The sequence below is a fragment of the Amblyomma mixtum genome, chromosome 2 (assembly GCF_055824585.1).
Source record: "Amblyomma mixtum isolate Tamu chromosome 2, ASM5582458v1, whole genome shotgun sequence".
Taxonomy (NCBI): Eukaryota; Metazoa; Arthropoda; class Arachnida; order Ixodida; family Ixodidae; genus Amblyomma; species Amblyomma mixtum.
Genome location: NC_143013.1, coordinates 186,507,112 through 186,528,535, shown reverse-complemented (window position 1 = coordinate 186,528,535; position 21,424 = coordinate 186,507,112). Strand labels below are relative to the sequence as shown.

Genomic DNA, 21,424 nt, shown 5'->3' with positions numbered 1-21,424 from the left:
TAGGCCAACTACGTAGATTACTAATTACGCACATCTAAGTAGCGAGGTAACTTCGTAGGCGAATTTGTATGAGCAGCGAGGTGGTTTGCATTTTATATTTGGCGCAGTCGATTAGTGCAGCGCAGTTTAACAAAGTTAGTTCATCATAACTATACATTCTACATATTTCTGTTTGATTTCTTGAATTCGAATTGCCGGCTTCATTACATTTTTGCAGTGCAACATCACCCGTACGAGGTTGTTACCTGCTAAGGCAAAGCTGCTTATGCAGTCCCTGTCACGAATTCACCTGGCGGAATAGGAATATTCCGGATGCCGCCCTTTATAACCTGTTATTTGCTTTTTTCCAAAGTGGCAGAAAAGTCGCAGGAGTCACACACATGCACATATTCGATACTGACTGCTAAGAAGCCTTCCTGGAAAAAGTTAACTATCAGTAGGGTGCCACAACCACCCCATGATGAAAGAGTTTTCGGTTTTAATTCTTATCAGACCGGTTTTTTTGGAATTCTTATATCTGGGCCTATTTCCGTGATTCTCTAATTGGTCAAAATCGGGCGCACCACTTTCCTTCGTTCACACTGAGAAACCGGGCGCGTTTCCTAAACCTCATTTTCTGTCCTGAATGCCGTGGTGCTTGGTTTGAGTGTGCTGCTCGAGTGAACCGCCTTTTCTGAGCCACTGACGCCAACGCCTGCCACGTCGCGCAAAAAAAAAACGGGGGCACAAGAGAGACACAACCAACAGGACTGGCTGGCGGACATCTGGCAGACCACTGCAAGAAATGCAGAAAGTGTTTTTGCGAGTATGACTGCGGATCGGACTGCGACTTCAAGTGAGAGCCTATGCTTGGGGAGTCCGAAATTAGGGTCAGAGCGAGGGACCAGCGCCAGAGGGAGGTGATCGAGGCCTGGCTCATATCCAGAGAAGGTGACTGGTGCGTGAGCAAGCCATTGATTGCCTTGTCGAAGAATGAAATCAGGTTTCTATATACTATTGGTTAGCCGCCTTTGTGCTTTTAGATCTTCTATTCGCAGGGTGCCTTGTTTTTCCTTACTGCTTTCTCTCAGTTCCTTGCCGCTGTTTTCGCTACGATTTTTTTTTAAGTTTTCACTTCTGTTGTTGCCGGGGGCCCCTGGGCTGTTATTTCGTTGTTTTACTTTCACGCCTTTAACTCGGCGTTTGCCACGCTACAGACATCCGTGTCTCAGTCTTTGACACGAGATTACATCCTGTTCTGTTGTTTTCATGATTCATCCAGTTTTTTGAGTAGTTGCACATGCCTTCTCGTGATTATCGGGTTGTGTGATATCAATTTGAGTGGTTTTGATGCTGGCATCATATAATCTTTGGCGAGTCATTATCTTCTTGGAATTGTGATGGCCTGTTTGTATTTAAAGCCCTGCCGTTTTCAATAAAATTTCAGTCGTTAGTTCAGCGCCAGTCCTGTTGGTTGTGTCTCTCTTGTGTCTCCGTTTTTTTGCGCTGCTATTACCTGCCTTAAGATGAATCATCGACTAGCCGATACAAAAATTTTGATAGATCTTCATTCACTTTATGGTGCGGATAGCAGAGAGACTTGTCGACACACACTCTGGGGATGACTTCTGCAGTGACTCCGATGAAGACGACATTGTTGTGCTCGTGTGACAACGACAGTTTGGGACCTCGCTTATGTGCACAGCCGTCCGCTAGCAAATAATGAGGGCGGATAAAAAGTCCGCTTCTTCTAGTAGAAGTACGGGTCCAGTTAGAATGCCCTGCGCGGAACAGTGTGACGAAAGGGAGCAATTACACGCAGCAGCGTCCATAGAACATCGTGCACACAGACATCAAAACGAATGCTTATACCTACCCACTGTACCGCTCAAAAATGAACACACTAATAAATCATGAACCTAGCATTCATTTTTTCTTTGATACAAACATCTCCGCACAATGAAGTCGCACGCATAGAAACAATATGAACGCGTAAAATAAAGGAGAATAGAAACAAATAATTAGCAACCAAGGTGAAGGAGATAGCGTGCCAAATTGTTTGCTAATTTTCAGACCGCTTTAATTAAACCAGTATTCTAAGCGAACGATTAGTGTGGACCGAATAATCTGCTTAGGTGGACCTACGCCAGACTCTACATGCCTGGCTGTGATGTTCTATGCATGTATTCGTGTGCGAATGTGGTTTTTCGTGCAAAAAGGAGGCAGACAAAACCAGACAGCAACGTGTCATTCTATATATTCCCATTTGAACATATTTAACTACTTCTGCTGCCGTAAAATAGCTGAACAAGTTACTGCGCATAATTCGGCATGCATCTCCTCTAAACGGGTCTTGTTAATATTGTTGTAACCGCTTCACATGAACGAGTTTGGTTTGGTTTAATGCGGTACAATGTCCCAAAGCGACTCATGCATTGAGAGACGTCATGGTGGAGGTCTGCATATAATTTTGACCCCCTGGGAGTCTAACGTGGAAAGGCATCGAACATCGCACGGGCCTCTAGCATTTAAAATCCATCGAAATGCGACCGCCGCGGACGAGATCGAACCTGCGTCTTTCGTGTCAGCCGCCGAGCACCATAAGCACTGCGCCACGGGGACAGCGCCACACTAACAGGTACTATCGGGGACAAAAGTGGTATATTCCACGCGGCGGGAGCCGGAGCAGTGGATGGATGGATGGATAGGAGCGCCCCCTTTGAAACGCGGTGGTGGCAATTGCCACCATGCTCAGCTTTTTTTCTGTATTATTTTTTTTTTGTTTACTGTGTTGGCAATTCTCATTAAGATTCGCCATCATCTTTACAGATTTATTTACATGACCATAGTTATCTCTAAACCCTAGGGCCTCAGAAAGAGTGACTGTGCCTGCATCGACATCCGGATGGATACCATCACATTTGATTATGAGGTGTTCAATTGTTTCCACAGAACTACCACACACTGCACATGTGCCATCTTCTTCGTTAAATTTCTTTTTGTAGCTGCGCGCTCTAAGACACCCTAACCTAGCTTCAAAAAGTAGGGCACTGCCTCCTGAGTTATCATTGAAAAATTCTTTCCTGATCTGCCTTTTCCAGTATCGATATAGTTCTACACTATGTTTCTTTTCCATTGAATTCATCCAATTTTTAACTTCCGCGCTTTTAACTTGTCGTTTAATGCTCTTTCTTTCTCCGTCCTCAGGACCGGCATACTTACTGGTTAGTTTTCTAGTTCTTTTCCGCCACTGTGAGTCAGCGCTCTTTCTGTATAAATATTTAAATACATTATCTGCCCACCTGTTATCGTCCAATTTCCTTAGGCGTTCTTCATAGAGTATTATACTCTTAGCTTCCCATGCCTCGAAAGATTCCCAGCCCATATCCCCTTGTACTGCCTCGTTTGTGGTTTTGCCGTGGGCACCTAGTGCTAATCTTCCAACATCTCTCTGATTTACGTCTAAACTCGACTTAACTTCTGCCCTTAAGCACAGAACCGCGTTGCCGAAAGTAAGTGCCGGCACCATTATTCCTTTCCAAATACCTCTTAGTACTTCATATTTGTTGTACCCCCTAATGCCCTATGTTTCATTATCCCGGCGTCTCATCGTCCTTTTGCCCTAAGAGACTGTTCATCCTTTTCCTTCGTTATGCCATACCCCGAGGTATTTGTATTCGGCCACTTTGGGTATTTCGTGGCCTTGTATTGTAAGCACCTCATCAGTTGTATCGTTCAAAATCAACACACCTGACTCAGTTGCGCTAAAACTGAATCCTAGAGCGACTACTTGGTCTCCACAGCAATTAACCAAAGTTTGTAAATCTTCCTGGCTATCTGCTAACAGTACAATATCGTCCGCGTACATCAAACCCGGGAGTCGCTGTTCAACTACATTTCCGCCTAATCTGTACGACAGATTACAACCCAGATTACTTTCTTATAGCCTTCTTTCCATATTTATCACATAAAGCATGAACAGCGGCGGTAATAGAGGACAACCTTGCCTTAATCCTTTGTGCACCCCCACAGTTGTGGTACTTTTTTTCCCTTCCCATGTAATTTCAACTTCATTATCTCGGTAGATTTTGTGTTTGAAAATCAACTACCTCATCACCGATACCTAAATCTTTCAATATGATCCACAGGAGTTCCCTGTTCACGTTATCGTATGCACCGCTTATGTCCAGAAAGGCTAAAAACAGAGATCTGTTTTCCGCCTTAGCTATTTCTATGCATTGGGTAAGCACGAACAGGCTGTCATCTAAGCGCCTACCCCTTCTGAACCCATTCTGAAGTTCTCCGAGTATCCTATTACCTTCTACACATGACTGTATTTTTAATTTCACCGCCTGCATTGCCAGCCTGCACATAACAGATGTTATCGTAATCGGACGGAAGGATTTTATATTCATCTTATCTCCTTTCCCTTTATAAATCAAATTCATTTTACTCTGTCTCCAGCTGTGCGGAATTTGCTGATTTGTTATGACTGTCTCCAATGCTTTTATCAGCGCTTCCTTGCTTCTTGGGCCAAGTTCATTAATCAGCTTAATTGGAATTCCGTTTATCTCTGCGGATGTGGTTTTAGGAATATTCGCTTCCGCCTTTTCCTAGTTAAGACTAGTCAGTTCTAAGCTGTTCTCTATTGTGCTGTCCTGTGTTGCCGCCTCACTTGGGGACATTACCCTACTGTCGTTGCTAAAAGACGCAGGTATAAATGACGTAATGTAGTCCACAGCATCGTCTCCCTCTAAACATTTTCCCTCAGCATCTATAATCTGTTCCTGCGTTCTTTGATTTGTTTTTCCCAGCCAGCTTATATGGTTCCAGAATTTTCTTGGCCCCCCCCCTTTATTTGCCTCGCGAACTTCAGCCAGCCATTTATCAGAGGACTGCTTCATTTTAGCCTGGACTAGGACCTGAACTTGCTGTTTCTTTTGTCGATAACATTCCCATTTTTCGCCTATTTCCTCTTCTGATAACTGCGCCCTCTTTGCTTCTCTGTGTTACCTTGAAGCCACCCGTCGTTGTTCGATGGCCTCCTTAATTTCCATATTCCACCAGCTTCGTGGCTTCCTCTTTCCTCTCCAGCGGTTTACTTCTTTCTTTTGTTTCATTTTTGTAGCGATGAGCAGTTCTAACTGATTATAATCCCACTTTTCCAGGCGGCGTTTCTCAATTTCTTCTTCTATATCGGATGATATTAGCGCTATTTGTTCATCGTTTAATTTTGCGTTGTCTTTTTGACTTCGCTGCATTTCCCTTTTGACTAGGGCTCCCAATTGTAGACTAATACGTTTATGATCACTTCCTAGACTACTTCCCTTCTCCATCTATTTCCATTATTGCGAGCTTGCTATAGATGCCCTGCGACATTAGACAGTAGTCAATGGTTGTTTGCCTGTTACGGGATTCCCACGCGATTTGTCCCTTACATTTAGTTTCTCTATTGACAATAACTAGGTTGTGCCGCTCACACAAGTCTAGCATTAACTTCCCGTTACAATCTTTGTATCCATCCAGATCCTCGATGTGGCCGTTAATGTCTCCAATCTGCTTTATATCGTCATTGAGGCACTTAACTAGATCCTTGTTTTTTTTACCCCTAGCCATGTCTCCTTTTGCCAGCAATTGTACCTGATACCCAGACATGTTCGTTGCAAGTTGATTTTATTCTTTGCCAATTTGTTCCTTGATGTATCATCATACCTACTCCTCCTCCCTTCTTCTCCGTTGTTGTTCTGTTGCACCCTTCCCAGACATAGCCATCGATGAAAGGTGGATCTTCTAGATCCCTCAGATGTGTCTCGCATAGAGCGTACACACCGACTGCTTCGTCCTTTAACTGCTGTTCTATTTCTAGCCATTTCGCTCTTTTTACCCCCTTGCATGTTTATGTAACTGATCCTGGCGTTAAATTTCTTTTTCGTAGTTTTCTTTCTGGGCCTCCTAGTGGCCATTTTGTTGGGATCAGCCGCCATTGTTACATTTACATCGCTTCTACCTACCCCTACGCCCTGAGCAACCATGGACCCCCTAAAAAAGCTACCCCTCGGCCTCCCAGGCGCCAGCCTATCTCTTCTCCTACCTTTCCACTGAAATGAATGCCATCTCGTCCAAAGTCTCTGCCCAAACCTGCTCTGTGCACTTCCTTGTTTATGTCTACCACCTCAAAGCCTTTCTCGAGGCTAACTGCCTGATCTCTCGATTAAGATTCACAACGTCTTTAGCAACCTCTACATTCCTTCCTTGTACCTCCGGCACTGTACACACCACGATCGGCGCTTGCTGTGCTATCGCCCTTATACCGCCAACTCGCTCAGCTAAGCTTTTCCCTACTTGTGCGGCGATACCATTCAGGACATCATTTAGCCCCGCCGCTACCACTACCAAGTTACGCCCTGCAACCTTCTCGGAAAGTTCACTTTTTGTAGCTCTCAGAACATCGTCCATTGTCTTTCCTGGAAACACCCCGACTGCTACCGGCCTAACACCCTTCACACGGTCCAGAATAGTTCTTTTGCAGCGCCTCATGTTTGAGTCACCAGCGATAAGCACTAGCCTACTCTGCCCCTCCCTCCTATCTTCCGGATCTTGCTGCCTCTTATCAGCGACTGTGACCTAATTTCCTGGAATTAGCTCGTTCCCTTTCTCAGTATCGCCTTTCGACTTCCCGGCTGCCACCTGTGCGTAGATATTCCTGCCTGAACATGTCTGACCTACTGTTTTATCGCTGTCCATGCCAGTGCAAGCCCCATCCATGTGGCTGGCGCTGGAATGCCCGCCATTGTGGCTTCCAGTGGCGGTGTCAGCCGTTTTTGACTCCAACTGACAAAGCTGTTCTTGAAGCTTGCGCTTCTCTGCCCTCTCTATCTGCAACTCGGTTTCTAGAGAATCTATCCTTAGCACTAGTTTGCTGTTCGCCTATTTAGCCCTGTCCAGGCGTGCACCTAATACGCAGAATTTGCACATAAAATCTGCGCCTTCGGCCTCCTTCACTGAATCGAACCGCGTTTCTTTTAAATTCACCGATTCCTCACACTCCATACATCTAACCTTCAGTAGCTTAACCATCTCAGCAACACTCGAATATTACTTCCATCAAATGCCAAGATCAAATGCCAAGGCTCAAGGCAAAAAAAAACGCTTGAACAAAAAACACTTGAAAACACGGGCACAAATAAAATAAAAATTCTGCCTACCGCAAATCCCAATCGAACACTCAGAAAAAAATAGCTCTCTCTAAAAGATAACGCACAAAAAAGCACTGAAACAACAGCCGGCCAAATATAGGTCACTGACCTAAATTCTATTCCCTAACCGGCACTTCCCCTAACAGCCTAAAAAACTAAACACACTTTTAAAACTATTAAAGGAAAGTACTCATCTATTTTACGCAGTCGCTCTCGCAGTCAGTCCGGTCCCGGTCTCCACGCGTGATCCGAAGAGCACCTAAACCTACGTCCACACAGCACGGCTGTCAACTGTCAACTCCCAGTGGAAAACTGCGTTGCACCCCCATCTACAGACGGCACCTCGGACCCAGATGGCCAATCTGTGACCTTTATTATCAGTAGGCATGTCACTTGGCTGGTTTCAATGTTTGAAAAATGCGCTACTTCCAACGCCAAGTTAGCCACGCGCGCGCGGGCTTTCGATTGCATCATGACGGTGCCCGCGCCGGCTCTCAAGCCATATCTCGAACGCGCGTTGAAAAAAAGAAGACACAAAATGAAAAGAGGGCCACCAGATTGCTACTGCTGCGGCGCCGCTCGGCATTTTGGCGAGCAAAAGCATGAAACGTTGAAACGAGTCAAGCGACATGCCTGCTGATAATAATGGTCACAGATTGGCTGTCTCGATCCCAGATGCCGCCTGCACATGGCGTTAAAACGCAGTTTTCCATTGCTCCGGCTCCCGCCGCGTGGAGTATACTACTTTTGTCGCCGATAGTACTTCCGAAGAGACGCACTGGCATTTCTTGCCAAAGAACAATAATTATACTAGACATGAAATATTGGAGGGCAACAAATGTTACCTACCTGCATATTTACAGGGAAGATACGTTTACTGATTCTGTACAATGCAGCGTTGCCGCCACCGGGGCTTTTTATGGGCACATGCTTACAGTCAATGCCCCCAGTAACACCGGAAAAACATACGGTGGCGTATGTTTCCGCCGTCTTTGCATCTGAAGCACTGGGCAGGCGGAAGTAATTTTGAAAGAGGCACACACAGATCTTTTGCGTCATTTCACACATGCTTCTGCTGACAGTCGGCTGCGAAACATTCAACAGGTCACCCACCACAGTCTGCACAGCGCCAGTTCCATAAAATCGGAGCGTGAAGTAAAGTTTCAGGGCAGGCTCTAGCGAACGTCCTCGATTCTCTGCACTCGCATATAAGAGCTGCTCGTCCAGTACAGCGATCACTGTTTGTTTTGAAAAGCGGTACCGGGCAAATAAGTCGTTGTCACTGTAGTGCTAAAGCGGATTGAGCCTATCGGCGAAACGCCATAGTGGTGGATTCCAGTGAAAGCTCGTGCACATGGCCGCACAAAAGTTCGTTCGCGCGGCTCAAAAATCTCACGTGGCTTTAAAAGCTCCTGTCCTGGGAGAACATCGGCAGCGGCATTCTTCCACGTCGACTTCCGGGACATGGATTTAATCGCTTCGAACCAAAGCTGCAGACCGTTGTGCCCATGTGTGCACACGGGAAAGAGCAGCCGAGAAAACTAATCGTGGCGCTCGTCGCCGTTGTGCACGACACGCAATAGAGCCGTGCGCAAATGAGCGTACCGCTTGCAATGCCGTGAGAAGCATGCCAGCAGGTAGCGGTGCGAGGTTGGGAAGCATAAAGGTAACATGCCGACTTCTTAAGCGCGGGGAAGCACCAAACAAGCCCTAACTTAGTGATGGCCCCTTAGTAAGGGACGTTCAGGTCGTCTTTGTCTGAAGCGCCCTTAGGGAGGTAAGAAGCGCTTCAGAATCCGGCCCTCATGGAGTTGCAGGAAGATATTTTTGTGTTTGGCGAGCATATGGTAAACTGTGCGCTGCTTTTTTTTCAATGAATTGCAGTTTATGGGTATGCTGTCAAGACGCTTAGTGGAGCTCATAGCATTCTTGGGAGTCTTTAGCTTCAGAGGAGTTGGGAGGAATGTTCCTTCATTTTTCCTGATATTTGAAGCGCTGGTGTTTTAGAACAAGCTAGGCTGCACCTGCAATAATGCTAGATGAAAATTCATCAAAATAATAATATTCATATTTGACAGATCTGCATGCAATTTTGTTGCAATCTCCTTGAGGCCGCATTGCGATTTTCTGAAAATTGACTGACGCTTTGTCATTGCAATTTCACTGTTTATTATGCAGATGAAAACGGAGGTGGGCAAATGCCGAAATTTTCTTTTTCCCTCCCTCATTATCCTCATTAAATCGTAGGCCCTTCGCGTCCCCGGCCCTTATTTTGGAAAGATGAGGTAATCAGGAATGGTGCAAATTAATGGAGGCTGGTGTCGTAGTCATGTTTGACGTCGGCACTGAGGAGTCCGTTACTCGCCTACGGTCAAGTAGTAGTCCGTATTCTGGTGAACGTGTCGGGAGACGACGACTGCTTGGCTGTTCGTCTTTGGCTGAGACGGCTTCTGCGGCTTTCTCGTGATCTGCTTCTTCGGGACGGCATGGGTTGCTTCCGCGGCTCCCAGGGGGACAAGGACACCCGTTAGTACCTCCCGTAGACGTCACGTACTCGTGATAGCAGGCCGGTGAGCGGGAAGACTGCGAAAAGGCTTCCAAACAAAATTGTTGAGGCATACCTGCCCGACATAGAATTGACTGACTCGACGGCGTCGTTGCAACCAGCGTCTTCGGCGGTATTCGATAAGAATTCGTGCAGCTCTTGACCGCGATCAGTTTAAATCTGGTAAGGAACCTCCGAGATAAGCAACGAAAAGCAACTACAGCAATCTAGAAAAATGTTTAAGCAGTCGCGCTTCGGCACCATCAATTGAGATAAGCCTAGTTCCATCTCGCGTCACACAGGAAAAGATATTGCCGTCTGCCGGCGCCTTACAGCGTGAACAAACAAACAGAACAAAGATGCGCGGCATTAAAAACATGTCTGAAGTACACCAGGGAGCGCTGGACAAACGAGACTGGTGTGCAGAATGTCGCCGTTCGTGCTTGTGTCCGCGTAAGCTTGAAGCGCGCGTATGGCGTCGGCTGGGAGAGGGTGCTCTGCTTCCGTCACTTAACGGTGAACGTTACGCATGATACTTAGTCGTCGATTGCCAGTGTCCTGGGTACGCTGCCAAGGAGAGGGTTCCAAAGATGGCTGATGAAGAAACGTGTAATTCGGGTCAAAGTTATATGCCAGGGCCGATGTTGCTGGGGCCGCTTCAAGTATTAGGATACTCGCACTACGACGCTGCATTTACATGGTAAGGGGCATCTTTTCGTCCCAACTTCAGTAACCACTCAGCTGCGGCTGGCTTTCTGTCGAGAGACAGTGTCGCCTGCTTGGTTAGCCAGCGCTTTCCTTCCTCTAAGAAGAATCTCATCGGCGCTAGTTGGTTGACACGTTCTACGGCACAGAATAACAGCGCGACGGAACAAGGACAAAATAGAAGAAACATGAAACATAGGATGGGCGCCCGTCCTGTGTTTCGTGTTTCTTCTATATTGTTTTTCTTCCATCGCGCTGTTAATCTGTTTCCTTCCTCACTTCCTCACGCGGCGTCGCCGTCACTGCCACCGTTGTCCGTTGTAACCAGGAGTGGACACCTTAGTCGCACTTTAAGCTGCGAATCCAATGGAGAGGAAGCTTGGAAAGCAGAGGGCAAAATGGGCAAATTCGTTTTTGAGGAATTAAAATGGCGAAATAACTGTGTCACAAATATCGGTGGACACCTGAGCCAGAGGGAAGCCGCGTAACTGCCCTCTCAGAACAGTGGACACCTCAATCGTACTTTAAGCAACGTGGCGGTCGTGGCAGGTGTGCGTTGCATGCGTTGGCATTGACAACGTTGTGCCAGAAACGCTGCGCTGAAGCCGTAGGCCTTCGGCGTTCGTTGTGTTCATTAGCTTTGTCGTTGACAATGTTTTACACTCGATCATTTTAAGGAAAGGAAATGCGCATGACTGGCTTCCTGGGAGTGTGGAGGCCTGAATCGCGCTTATAGATACGTGCGGTAATGAGAGAGAGATTTGGGCTGCAGGCATTGACAACCTCATGCCAGAAACGCGATTCCTCTTGTGTTTAACCTAATTTCTGGTCTACTATCCCTTAAACGCGCCCGATTTTTTGCCTCTCCATTGCTTGCTGCATCATGCTAAATATGATTTAATTTTTTATCCTTTGCCCCTGGAGGTCTGTCATGAGGGTGTGTAGCGCAAATCGTGAACTACTATATACTTTAGCCGTGTTATTAGCAAGTTGCTGGTCATTGCCTAAGAGCATAAGAAGCGAATACGAGTGGTGCTAGTATTATATCCAGCAAGGGAGAAAATCAAATCAATAATGATCCCTAACAGCTTTGCGCTGAGCTCGTATGTCTGAGGAGCTATGTTTTGGGTTTCAAACAAAACATGCATAAAAGCGAACATAAGTCATCTCTCAGCAGCAGCATCTCAAAGCAGTGCACGTACGCTTATGTCCTGAGGAGACAGAAGTGGGCTCACCAAGCCAATCTGCAATGACTATCTGATAAAGGAGACAATTTTTATTGCGAAAGCAAAACTAGTTGCACTTTCAGCCCGTCGCGTAGCGAGGCCGGTAGCTACCAAATTAGCATATTGGATTGGATTGGATTGAATTAGATTAGATTATATTGGATTAGATTGGATTGGATTGCATTTCATTGAATTGTATAACCGATGCATCACCACAAGTCTAACCACAAGCACCACCACCAACTAGACTACCAGCTGAACCATGGCGTAGCTACGGATATTGCTTTCACAATTACCGGGCTTAACCAAGCTAAGCCACTGCAATTTTTTTTCACCACTAGCATATATCGATTTGTGGAGAGAAAGAGGGGAGCCTATCATAGAGTTTCTTACTATTACCTAGAGGGAAAGCTGACGGCGCTGCACTTCAGCCACCATGGACGCCCAAAGCATCATGGGGTGGTGAGCTACTTGTTGCGGCACAGTCGTAATTTTTCGGGAACATGGAGTGGCACTACTAAGATGTGTCATTCCGAAAACGCTGTTCGTGTGTGCGCAGACGACTTTCGCGCGAACGCAGTGTGCAAAACCCATAGTAGTGAAAACGCGACGACGCACGACGCCAATAAAAGGTTTCACTTTTCCGAAATGCCATTAAAAAACCTCTTATAGTATTTAAGCAACAACATCTTTTTTGAAAACATATTTACTTTTAAAAGTGCGCCTGTTAATTACGAAATATTAGTTGTTATAGTGTTCATTACTAGGCCAATAGGAGAGCGAGTCGTCTCTTATTTTGGGCAAACTTTGCACTTAAATACTTTTCTGTTCGTTTGTTGCAATCATTAGACAAGATATTGAATATTAGGACGTTTGTAGTTATCAAACAGCTTTATTTTTCTATTATTTTTTGGCCAAAAGTTGCAATTCCGCAACAAGTAGCTCACCGCCCCATGATGCTTTGAGCACGCATGGTGGCTGAAGTGGTCTCGAGGGGTCGCCATGCAAACTCCCATAGACGGGCTACCAGCTTTCCCTCTAGGTAATAGTAAGAAACTCTATGGAGCCTATAGTCATGCGGTGGCACCTATAGTTTAACATAAGACAAAGATCGAGTTGTGCTCCATGTGCCACCGAGCACTAGTCTATCATGTGAACCCGCCTCTCCTGCATACATCAGCGAAAAATACACGCGTGCAGCGGCGCACACCGCACTTACTGCTTTGGGCGCGGACTAGTGATCTATAACGGGTTATTGTGTTCGTTCCCGGTGGCTAATATCCTCTCCAATGTTGAGAGTAGTCTTTTTGAATTTATAGCGTGGTACGTGATCGATTCAGACCGAGTTTTATTCAACCCTTGTTTCCTATTGATGCTTTAGATGTTATATCTGTTGTACAACATCGAGAAACTAGAATTCTTTTTTAACGCCTGCTTCATCATTATTAATATTTTGTCACTGTTTCTGGACTGAGAGAGCGGTAAGAACGAAGAATAAAGAGTGGAAAAAGAGAAAGAAGAAATACACAGGCTAAAGCAACACGAGTAGAAGATGAAGCTGAAGAAGGAGCCCTTTCCTTGCCATCATCAACATGGTCAGCGACAAGGACCTCAAGAAGATCGCCGTGGTTTATTCTGTAAGTAAACTAACGGTCAGGGCAGCAACGCGATATTCTCATGGTTTCGGTGATTCGGATTTTGCAAACGAGATGTTTCCTAGGCTACTCTTTGGCGCTCTCTGCGGTGTGATGTTTCTTTTCTCACCAGAGAAGACTATAGATAAGCTCTCTAAAATGCGTCGAGCATTTTATGACAGGTACGCTAATTTGATAGACGTTTGGTGGTTTAGGACTCATGCGGCTCGTAAGCAAATGAAATATAATAGCGGCATGGAAAAAATGTGTGCGGGTCTCGTACAAGCCCTCCTCTAGTGTTCCCGACATGAGAGCAGAATTCCGTTCTGCGTGCGAGGGTAGTCCCACGTTCCTTTGCAGTCCAATGCGCAGAGTGCACGGAAAAAAGCATGGCTAGAATCTTGCGCTCGCGTCAGCGATTACACCGTTAATGACACGCGGTGCATAGGCAATCCTTCTTCGCAATACAGTTTGTTAATTAATGATGTGACCATTTTGAGGACTACAGGTTACGGTAGCGCAGAACTTTCTGAAGAAATCTCTAGTCCTACAGGGTTTGTTCTGAAAGTAGTAGGACTGATTTTTTCTTGGGCGAACGGGCGGATGAGAGGCGGTCTGCGCGTACAGGATCGTTGAAGGGCGATATTGGGAATGCTGGGGAAAATCGGCAGTCGGCTCTCGGCCGTTGAAGAGAGCAGGTCGCTTGTACTGTGAACACCTGTCGAAGCGTCTCGTCACGCAGAATCATGTAGCGTTTGCTGGATAAGCGATACGCGATCAAATTTTGTGTAAATCTTGGTAAAGCAGGCGAAGATACTTACGACATGATTAAGGAGGCCTACGGTGACGCTGCCATGGGTAGATCAGGTGTTCTTTTAGTGGCGCAAGCTGCTCCCAGGAGGTAAAGAAAGAGTGGAAGACGACGACCGCTCCGGACGCCCTTCGACCAGCAAGACCAACTAAAACGTGTAGCGAGTGAATAATTTACTGACCAGTGACCGTAGTATGAGTATCAAAATGATTGCTGATGACTTGAGCATTCCTCAAACACAAGTTTTTGAGATTGTGACAGAAAATTTAGCCATGAGGAAAGTGTGCGCGAAGTTGGTGCCGGGAGTGTTGTCAGAGGAGCAAAAGCCAAACGGAAAGCGATCTGCCACGATCTTCTTCATCATGGGAATGAGGACCCCGATTTTTTGCCCAGCACACTGCGGCAACGCTGCCTCAGCCCCCCCCCCCCCCCCCCCCCCTCCTGGCCCCGCTAGATTTTTCTAATCCCGAGAATAAAAGCGACGCTCAAGGGGAAGCATCACGGATCGGTAGAGGCGGTCCAACAGGCCGTGACGAGGGAGCTCAACAGCATTCCGGTCCATGCGTTCCTGGAGGCGTACGAAAACTGGAAAACTCATTGGCAGCAGTGTGTAGGTGCGGAAGGCTGCTACTTTGAAAAATTATAATCGTTTGTATTACTCTCATGAATAAATTTTATTTCAAAAAATGAGTCCTACTACTTTCAGAACAGACACTGTATATTCAGTTGCATAGATTTCCTCAACAAACGCAATAACGGAATGAATTCCATGCCTGGAAAGGCGCGCTATTCGCTAATCGACATGACCGTTTCGTCACACAGTAAAACAGGTGCCGCCGCGGTGGCTCAGTGGCTATGGTGCTCGGCTGCTGGCCCGAAAGACGCGGGTTCGATCCCGATCCCGGTCGCGGCGGCTGAATTTCTTTGGAGGAGAAATTCGAGGCCCGTGTACTGTGCGATGTCAGTGCACGTTAAAGAACCCAGGTGGTCGAAATATCCGGAGCCCTCCACTACGGCGTCTCTCATAGCCTTAGTCGCTTTGGGACGTTAAACCCCATAAACCAAACCAGTAAAACAGGCCCAAGCAAAATACTGCCAATGATATGGTACTCGAATGCGCACATATTAACCCAGCTTTTTGATCGATAGATGCCTGTCACAGTACTCGTGCAAAATAAGTGCCGGTGTTGGAAGTTGAAAGTAATTGTATATCATCGTTGCTGTCTGTATAAAAGTATTCACAAAGAGTGAGGACCTATATCATATATGGTTAGCGATAACTGATTTCTTTGCCGTTTGTGCGATATTACGTATTTCCACGCTTGCCAAGTATCACATGTCAATTTGTGAGACGCCAGATGTTGATAATTCCAGCAATTGCTTACATTTTATTTTAAAAACAGTGAGAGAGATGTCGGTGCAGTCTGACCATCTAGATTATTCAGCAAGTCGTACAGCAGGCACGCACAAAGTTCATTTATTAGAGTGTAGTGTAGGACGTCTACGAAGGCGCTGCGTCGCGAACGGCTAGCGGTACGTCTCAGCTTGTCCAGAGGCAGCGATCAGTCCCAGCGGCAGCGATCAGAGCACACGCTCGAGCATCGGTGCCGTTGTGTTCGTCCTCTTCTTCCTCACGCCAGCCGCCCAAGGTTCGGGAGCCGAAGGCCTGTCTTACAACTTCCCCCGGGCGAAAAGGCGCCATCCTGGCGGCCTAGGGAGATGTGACGACGGCGGGATCGTAGTATGGTTTGAGGCGGTCGGTGTGGACAATTTCACGGCCTCGGCGACGATGATCAGTAGACGGTGTAAGGGGTTCGATGAGGTAATTGACGGGGGATGTCTGCTTAAGAATGCGGTAGGGGCCCTGGTACTTGCTGAGAAGTTTGGAGGAAAGGCCGGGACTTGAGGAAGGAATCCAGAGCCAGACCAAAGAGTCAGGGAGATAAGTGGGAAGTAGTGCAGAGGGATCACGGGTGCTTTTCTGCTGCTGCTGGGAGTGTGAAGTGAAAGACCGGGTAAGCTGGCGGCATTCTTCGTCATAAGTGGCGGCTTGAGAAAGAGTCGTAAATTCAGAAGCATCAGGGCGGTAAGGGAGAATGGTGTCCTTTGTGCAAGAAGGCTCACGGCCGTAGAGGAGAAAGTAGGGAGAGAATCCGGTGGTGGCTTGAGTAGCGGAGTTATAAGCATAGGTGACGAAAGGTAGAACGCGGTCCCAGTTGCAGTGATCGGAAGCCACATACATGGCCAGCATGTCGCCAAGAGTGCGGTTAAAACGCTCAACCAGGCCATTTGTCTGCGGATGGTAGGCAGAGGTGGTGCGGTGAACGATGTTGCATTCGCGAAGGAGAGCTTCGACAACTTCAGACAGAAAGGCTGGACCTCTATCACTCAGGAACTCTTTGGGAGCACCATGGCGAAGAACGATGCGATGGAGGATGAAGGATGCAATGTCGTGGGCTGTACCAGATGGCAAAGGTGATGTTTCGGCGTACCGGGTAAGATGATCGATGGCGACGATGATCCAGCGGTTGCCGGCTGATGTGCTGGGAAGAGGGCAGTAGAGGTCGATGCCACCACGCTCGAAGGGCTGCGCTGGGCAAGGCAGCGGTTGCAAAGGAGCGGCGGGTTGGCGAGGTGGGTTTTTCGGCACTGGCATGCGGGGCACGACTGAACGAACTTGCGCACATAACGGTACATCCCGCGCCAGTAGTACCGATGTCGTAGGCGGGTGAAGGTCTTCAAGAAGCCGGCATGAGCACACTGGGGATCATCGTGGTAGGAAGAGCAAATGATGGAGCGCAGATGGGTCGGAATGACAAGCAGCCACTTGCGACCATCCGGAAGGTAGTTCCGACGGTAAAGAAGCTCGTCTCTGATGGCGAAATGGTGGGACTGACGACGCAGAGCACGGGAAGGAGGTCGAGGCGATTGGCCAGATAAGAAATCCAAGAGGCAAGCGATCCATGGGTCTTTGCGTTGCTCGGTAGCCATATCAGCGGGCTCAAACGTCAAAGAATACAGGGCGCAGATAGAAGACGCTGCCTCAGATGGCAGAGGGGAACGTGAGAGGGCATCAGCATCCGCATGTTTACGGCCGGAACGATAGACCACGCGGATGTCGTACTCTTGAAGCCGCAGAGCCCAGCGCGCCAGTCGACCAGAGGGATCTTTCAAAGACGACAACCAGCAGAGGGCGTGGTGATCGGTGACAACGTCAAAAGGGCGCCCGTACAAGTAAGGGCGGAATTTGACTATCGCCCACAGGATGGCTAAACACTCCTGCTCAGTGACAGAATAGTTCGCTTCAGTTTTTGTGAGTGTCCGGCTAGCGTAAGCGACAACATATTCGTCAAAGCCAGGCTTGCGCTGCGCGAGGACTGCACCGAGGCCGACGCCGCTGGCATCGGTGTGGAGTTCCGTCGGAGAACGAGGGCCGAAATGGCGCAGAATTGGCGGAGTGGTCAAGAGGCGACGGAGTGTCGTAAAGGCTTCATCACAGGCTGGCGACCAGGCCGAAAGGTCGTGGCCGGAAAGGAGCTTGGTCAGAGGGTCGATGATAGTGGCGAAGTTGCGGACAAAGCGGCGGAAATAGGAGCAGAGTCCCACGAAGCTGCGGAGGTCTTTTACAGAAGTCGGTTTCGGAAATTCTGCTACAGCTCGCAACTTTGCCGGGTCCGGGAGAACGCCATCCTTGGACACGACATGTCCGAGAATGGTGAGCTGCCGAGCTCCGAAGCGGCACTTTTTTAAATTGAGTTGAAGGCCAGCGTCGGCCAGGCAGCGAAGAACGGTCTCAAGGCGATGTAGGTGAGACGAAAAATCCGGCGAAAATATCACAACGTCATCTAAGTAACAAAGGCATATGTGCCACTTAAGCCCGCGGAGTAGGTTGTCCATCATGCGCTCGAATGTGGCGGGGGCATTGCAGAGGCCGAAGGGCATGACATTAAATTCATAGAGCCCGTAGGGTGTGACGAATGCAGTTTTTGGGCGATCGGCCTCTGCCATCGGCACCTGCCAGTAACCAGAGCGCAAGTCCAATGAAGAGAAGAACTCAGCGCCCTGCAGGCAGTCGAGGGCGTCGTCGATACGAGGGAGAGGGTAAACATCCTTGCGTGTAATCTTGTTGACACGACGGTAGTCAACGCAGAACCGGATGGAACCGTCTTTTTTCTTGACAAGGACCACCGGCGATGCCCACGGGCTTTGCGACGGCTGTATCACGTGGCGCTTGAGCATGTCGGTAACCTGTTCGTCAATGATGCGGCGCTCAGCGGCTGACACGCGGTACGGACGTTGGCGCAAAGGGGCATGTGTGCCAGTGTCAATAGAGTGGGTAACGGTGGTTGCGCGGCCCAATGATGTTTGCTGGTAGTCAAACGAAGCTGCAAAACGGTGCAGGACGGCGACAAGTTGGGCCCTTTGGGTAGGCGTCAGGGCGGCGTCGACGGAGCGGTGAAAAACATCGAGAGGAGACGGATTGGCGATGGAAACAGGCGTAATGGCGCTGACGTGAAAGTCGGCCGAGCTATCGACGAGGGGGTACGTTGAGGCGGGATCTAGCACGGCAACACTACCAAGTGATTGGCCACGGAGCAAAGTGGTAGGGCAGGAGAACGGGTTAGATACATAAATAGCGCTGGAGCCACGAATAATTGTCAGCACGGCATGAGGCAGCAAAACAGAGTTCTGGTCAGCGCATCGTAAAGAGGGCGCATATGCGACAGTGGCGTCGGAGAGAGCAGCACAAGAAAGAGGCACGAGCACTGAAGAAAAGGGCGGAACGTCAGTGTCCTGTGAGACGATCACAGTAGCGGCAGCAGCGTCGGGCACGTCCAAGGGAGCGTCACTGAAGGGCGATAACTCAAGCTGAGCACGGGCGCAGTCAATTACAGCATGATGAGTGGAAAGGAAGTCCCAACCAAGGATGACGTCGTGAGATGAGCGGGCGAGGACGATGAACTCTATTGTGTAGGGGACGTTCTCGATAAGCAGGCGGGCGGTGCAGGCGGCTAATGGTCGAATGTCCTGAGCGCTGGCGGTTCGGAGAGAAACGGCGGGAAGAGGCGTCGTCACTTTTTTGAGTCTGCGACATAGTGTGTGGCTAAGAACAGAAACGGCTGCGCCCGTGTCAACAAGTGCTTCGACGGCGACTCCCTCAACGAACACGGTGATAATGTTGGCTGGCACGGATACAGGGCTTGAGCGAGTCGCTGGCGGCGCAGTTCTTGCCTCCGGAACTGCGGCCGTTAGTTTTCCACTTGCGGAGCGGGTTGGCGGCGGAGCATCGGAGAGCGGGAACGTCGGCCAGGGGACGGCGAGCGGTGAGAGCGGAAACGGTAGCTAGACGAAGACGGATCGGGAGGCGGCTCATGTGACACAGGCGAGGAGGTCGGGGATAGATCGTAAGTGGGCTCACGCCTATAAATATACGGTCGATAGTCGCGACTGCGGCACAAGCGAGCCACGTGGCCAGCGACTCCGCAGGCGTAGCAAATAGGGCGGTTGTCTTGCGTACGCCAGGGGTTGAGAGGCTGCGGCTGTGGTTGAGAGGGAGGAGCAGCAGGCGAAGGCCGCGGTCGCGCCACAGCATCCGCGTAAGTTAATGGAGCCGTGATCAGTGGCTGCTGAGGAGGTGGAGGAGGAGAGGGCAGTACCTCGGCGACCTGCTCCTGTATGACTCGCTGGATGTTGGGAGTGAGCGGCGGCGCAGGAGTAGGTGGGCTGGTCGACAAGCACAGCTGGCGGGCGACTTCTTCACGGACGTACTGCTGAATGTGCTGGAGGAGCGACTGTTGGTCCAGAGCACCGTCCCGGGGAAGAGCCAAACTGGAAATATTTGCCTCTTGAAAGCCAGCTCGGCGGGTCGAAAGGCGCTGTTTGCGCAGCTCATCGAAGCTTTGGCAATGGCTTATCACGTCGGAGACAGACTGGGGATTCTTCGCGACGAGCATCTGAAAGGCGTCATCATCAATCCCTTTCAGAATATTTCGGATCTTGTCTGCCTCACTCATGGAAGCCTTGATGCGTTTGCAGAGATCGACTACATCTTCGATGTAGCTGGTAAAGTTTTCGCCGCTCAGTTGTGCCCGACTGCGCAAGCGTTGCTCGGCACGAAGCTTACGCACAGCGGGACGGCCGAAGACCTCCGTGAGGCTGGTTTTCAGATCCGCCCAGCTGGAGATGTCCGCTTCGTGGTTGCGGAACCACAGGTTGGCAACGTCGCTTAAATAAAATATAACGTTGGTAAGCTTGACGCTGTCGTCCCACTTGTTATACGCGCTTACGCGTTCATAGGAGGCCAACCAATCCTCCACATCGGTGTCATCCGTGCCGCTGAAGATCGTGGGGTCGCGCTGACGGACGGCACCAGAACAGATGACAGCAGGGCCAGCAGGCTGGGCAGGTTGGGCCGGGGGGTCGGGCACCGTGGTAGAGCCTGGAAGCCTGGGCATGGTGGCGTATCTCGATGGTGAGAACAGACAGCACCTCCACCAAGTGTAGTGTAGGACGTCTACGAAGGCGCTGCGTCGCGAACGGCTAGCGGTACGTCTCAGCTCAGTCCAGAGGCAGCGATCAGTCCCAGCGGCAGCGATCAGAGCACACGCTCGAGCATCGGCGCCGTTGTCTTCGTCCTCTTCTTCCTCACGCCAGCCGCCCAAGGTTCGGGAGCCGAAGGCCTGTCTTACAAGAGGTATAAACAAGTAAACTACCTCTTGAATCTCTAGTGTTTATTTTAGGGCGCAAGATTGTATTGGGAAATGGAAGACCATATATATCAGAGGCGAGGCTATAGATTTTAAATTTCTCAATGTTTGTACCGTTCGAAATATCTAGGGACTGAGAAGCGGTTTTCAACGCTCGTTCAGTTGGCGTTTCCGCGTCGCGCATTTATAAAATAACACCGGTGGTATTTTTAACACAGCATGTACAGGCCCAGGTATGTGAGAAGTTAACCCTATTTCGACGACAACAGCACGTGCCGTGAGGCTGTTTGACATAATTTCAACACGGGTAAGCCACCTCAAAAACATTTTAAAGACGTATTTTTGACGCTCCAAAAACAATACCGATTCACTAAATTTAAACGTCGGGTTCGCCTTCAAAGCCGGCAGTCTTAAGCTTGTGTCCTAAAACTGAAACTTAAAAGATAATTAGCTCCTTCGAGGTGATTAAGCAATTGCTAACATATCTATCATATACATAATGGACATCCTGGTGTACAGTCCACATGCACAGACCGCGCCGACGTATGTTCGAATATTTTTAAATAAAAAATTTTAGAGGGTAAGAAAAATTACTGCGTATATGTTGCGCTGTTTCTCGCA

The 21,424-nt window shown here is 48.8% G+C and overlaps 2 protein-coding genes across 2 annotated transcripts in view; one reads left to right on the top strand and one right to left on the bottom strand.

The window, feature by feature from the left end:
- The first annotated feature begins 13,243 nt into the window (after window positions 1-13,243).
- LOC149361834 (uncharacterized) overlaps window positions 13,244-21,424 on the top strand; it is a 30,024-nt gene continuing 21,843 nt past the window's right edge. The window contains exon 1 of the mRNA XM_089569600.1: window positions 13,244-13,288. Coding sequence (XP_089425726.1) covers window positions 13,244-13,288 — 45 coding nt within the window. The remainder of the gene's footprint in view (window positions 13,289-21,424) is intronic.
- LOC149361835 (uncharacterized) lies at window positions 18,421-20,651 on the bottom strand. Its single transcript, XM_089567472.1, has 2 exons — window positions 19,615-20,651; window positions 18,421-18,464 (listed from the first exon to the last, which is right to left on the bottom strand). The coding sequence occupies exons 1-2, from the start codon at window positions 20,549-20,551 to the stop codon at window positions 18,421-18,423; spliced, it is 981 nt and encodes a 326-aa protein (XP_089423598.1). The 5' UTR covers window positions 20,552-20,651.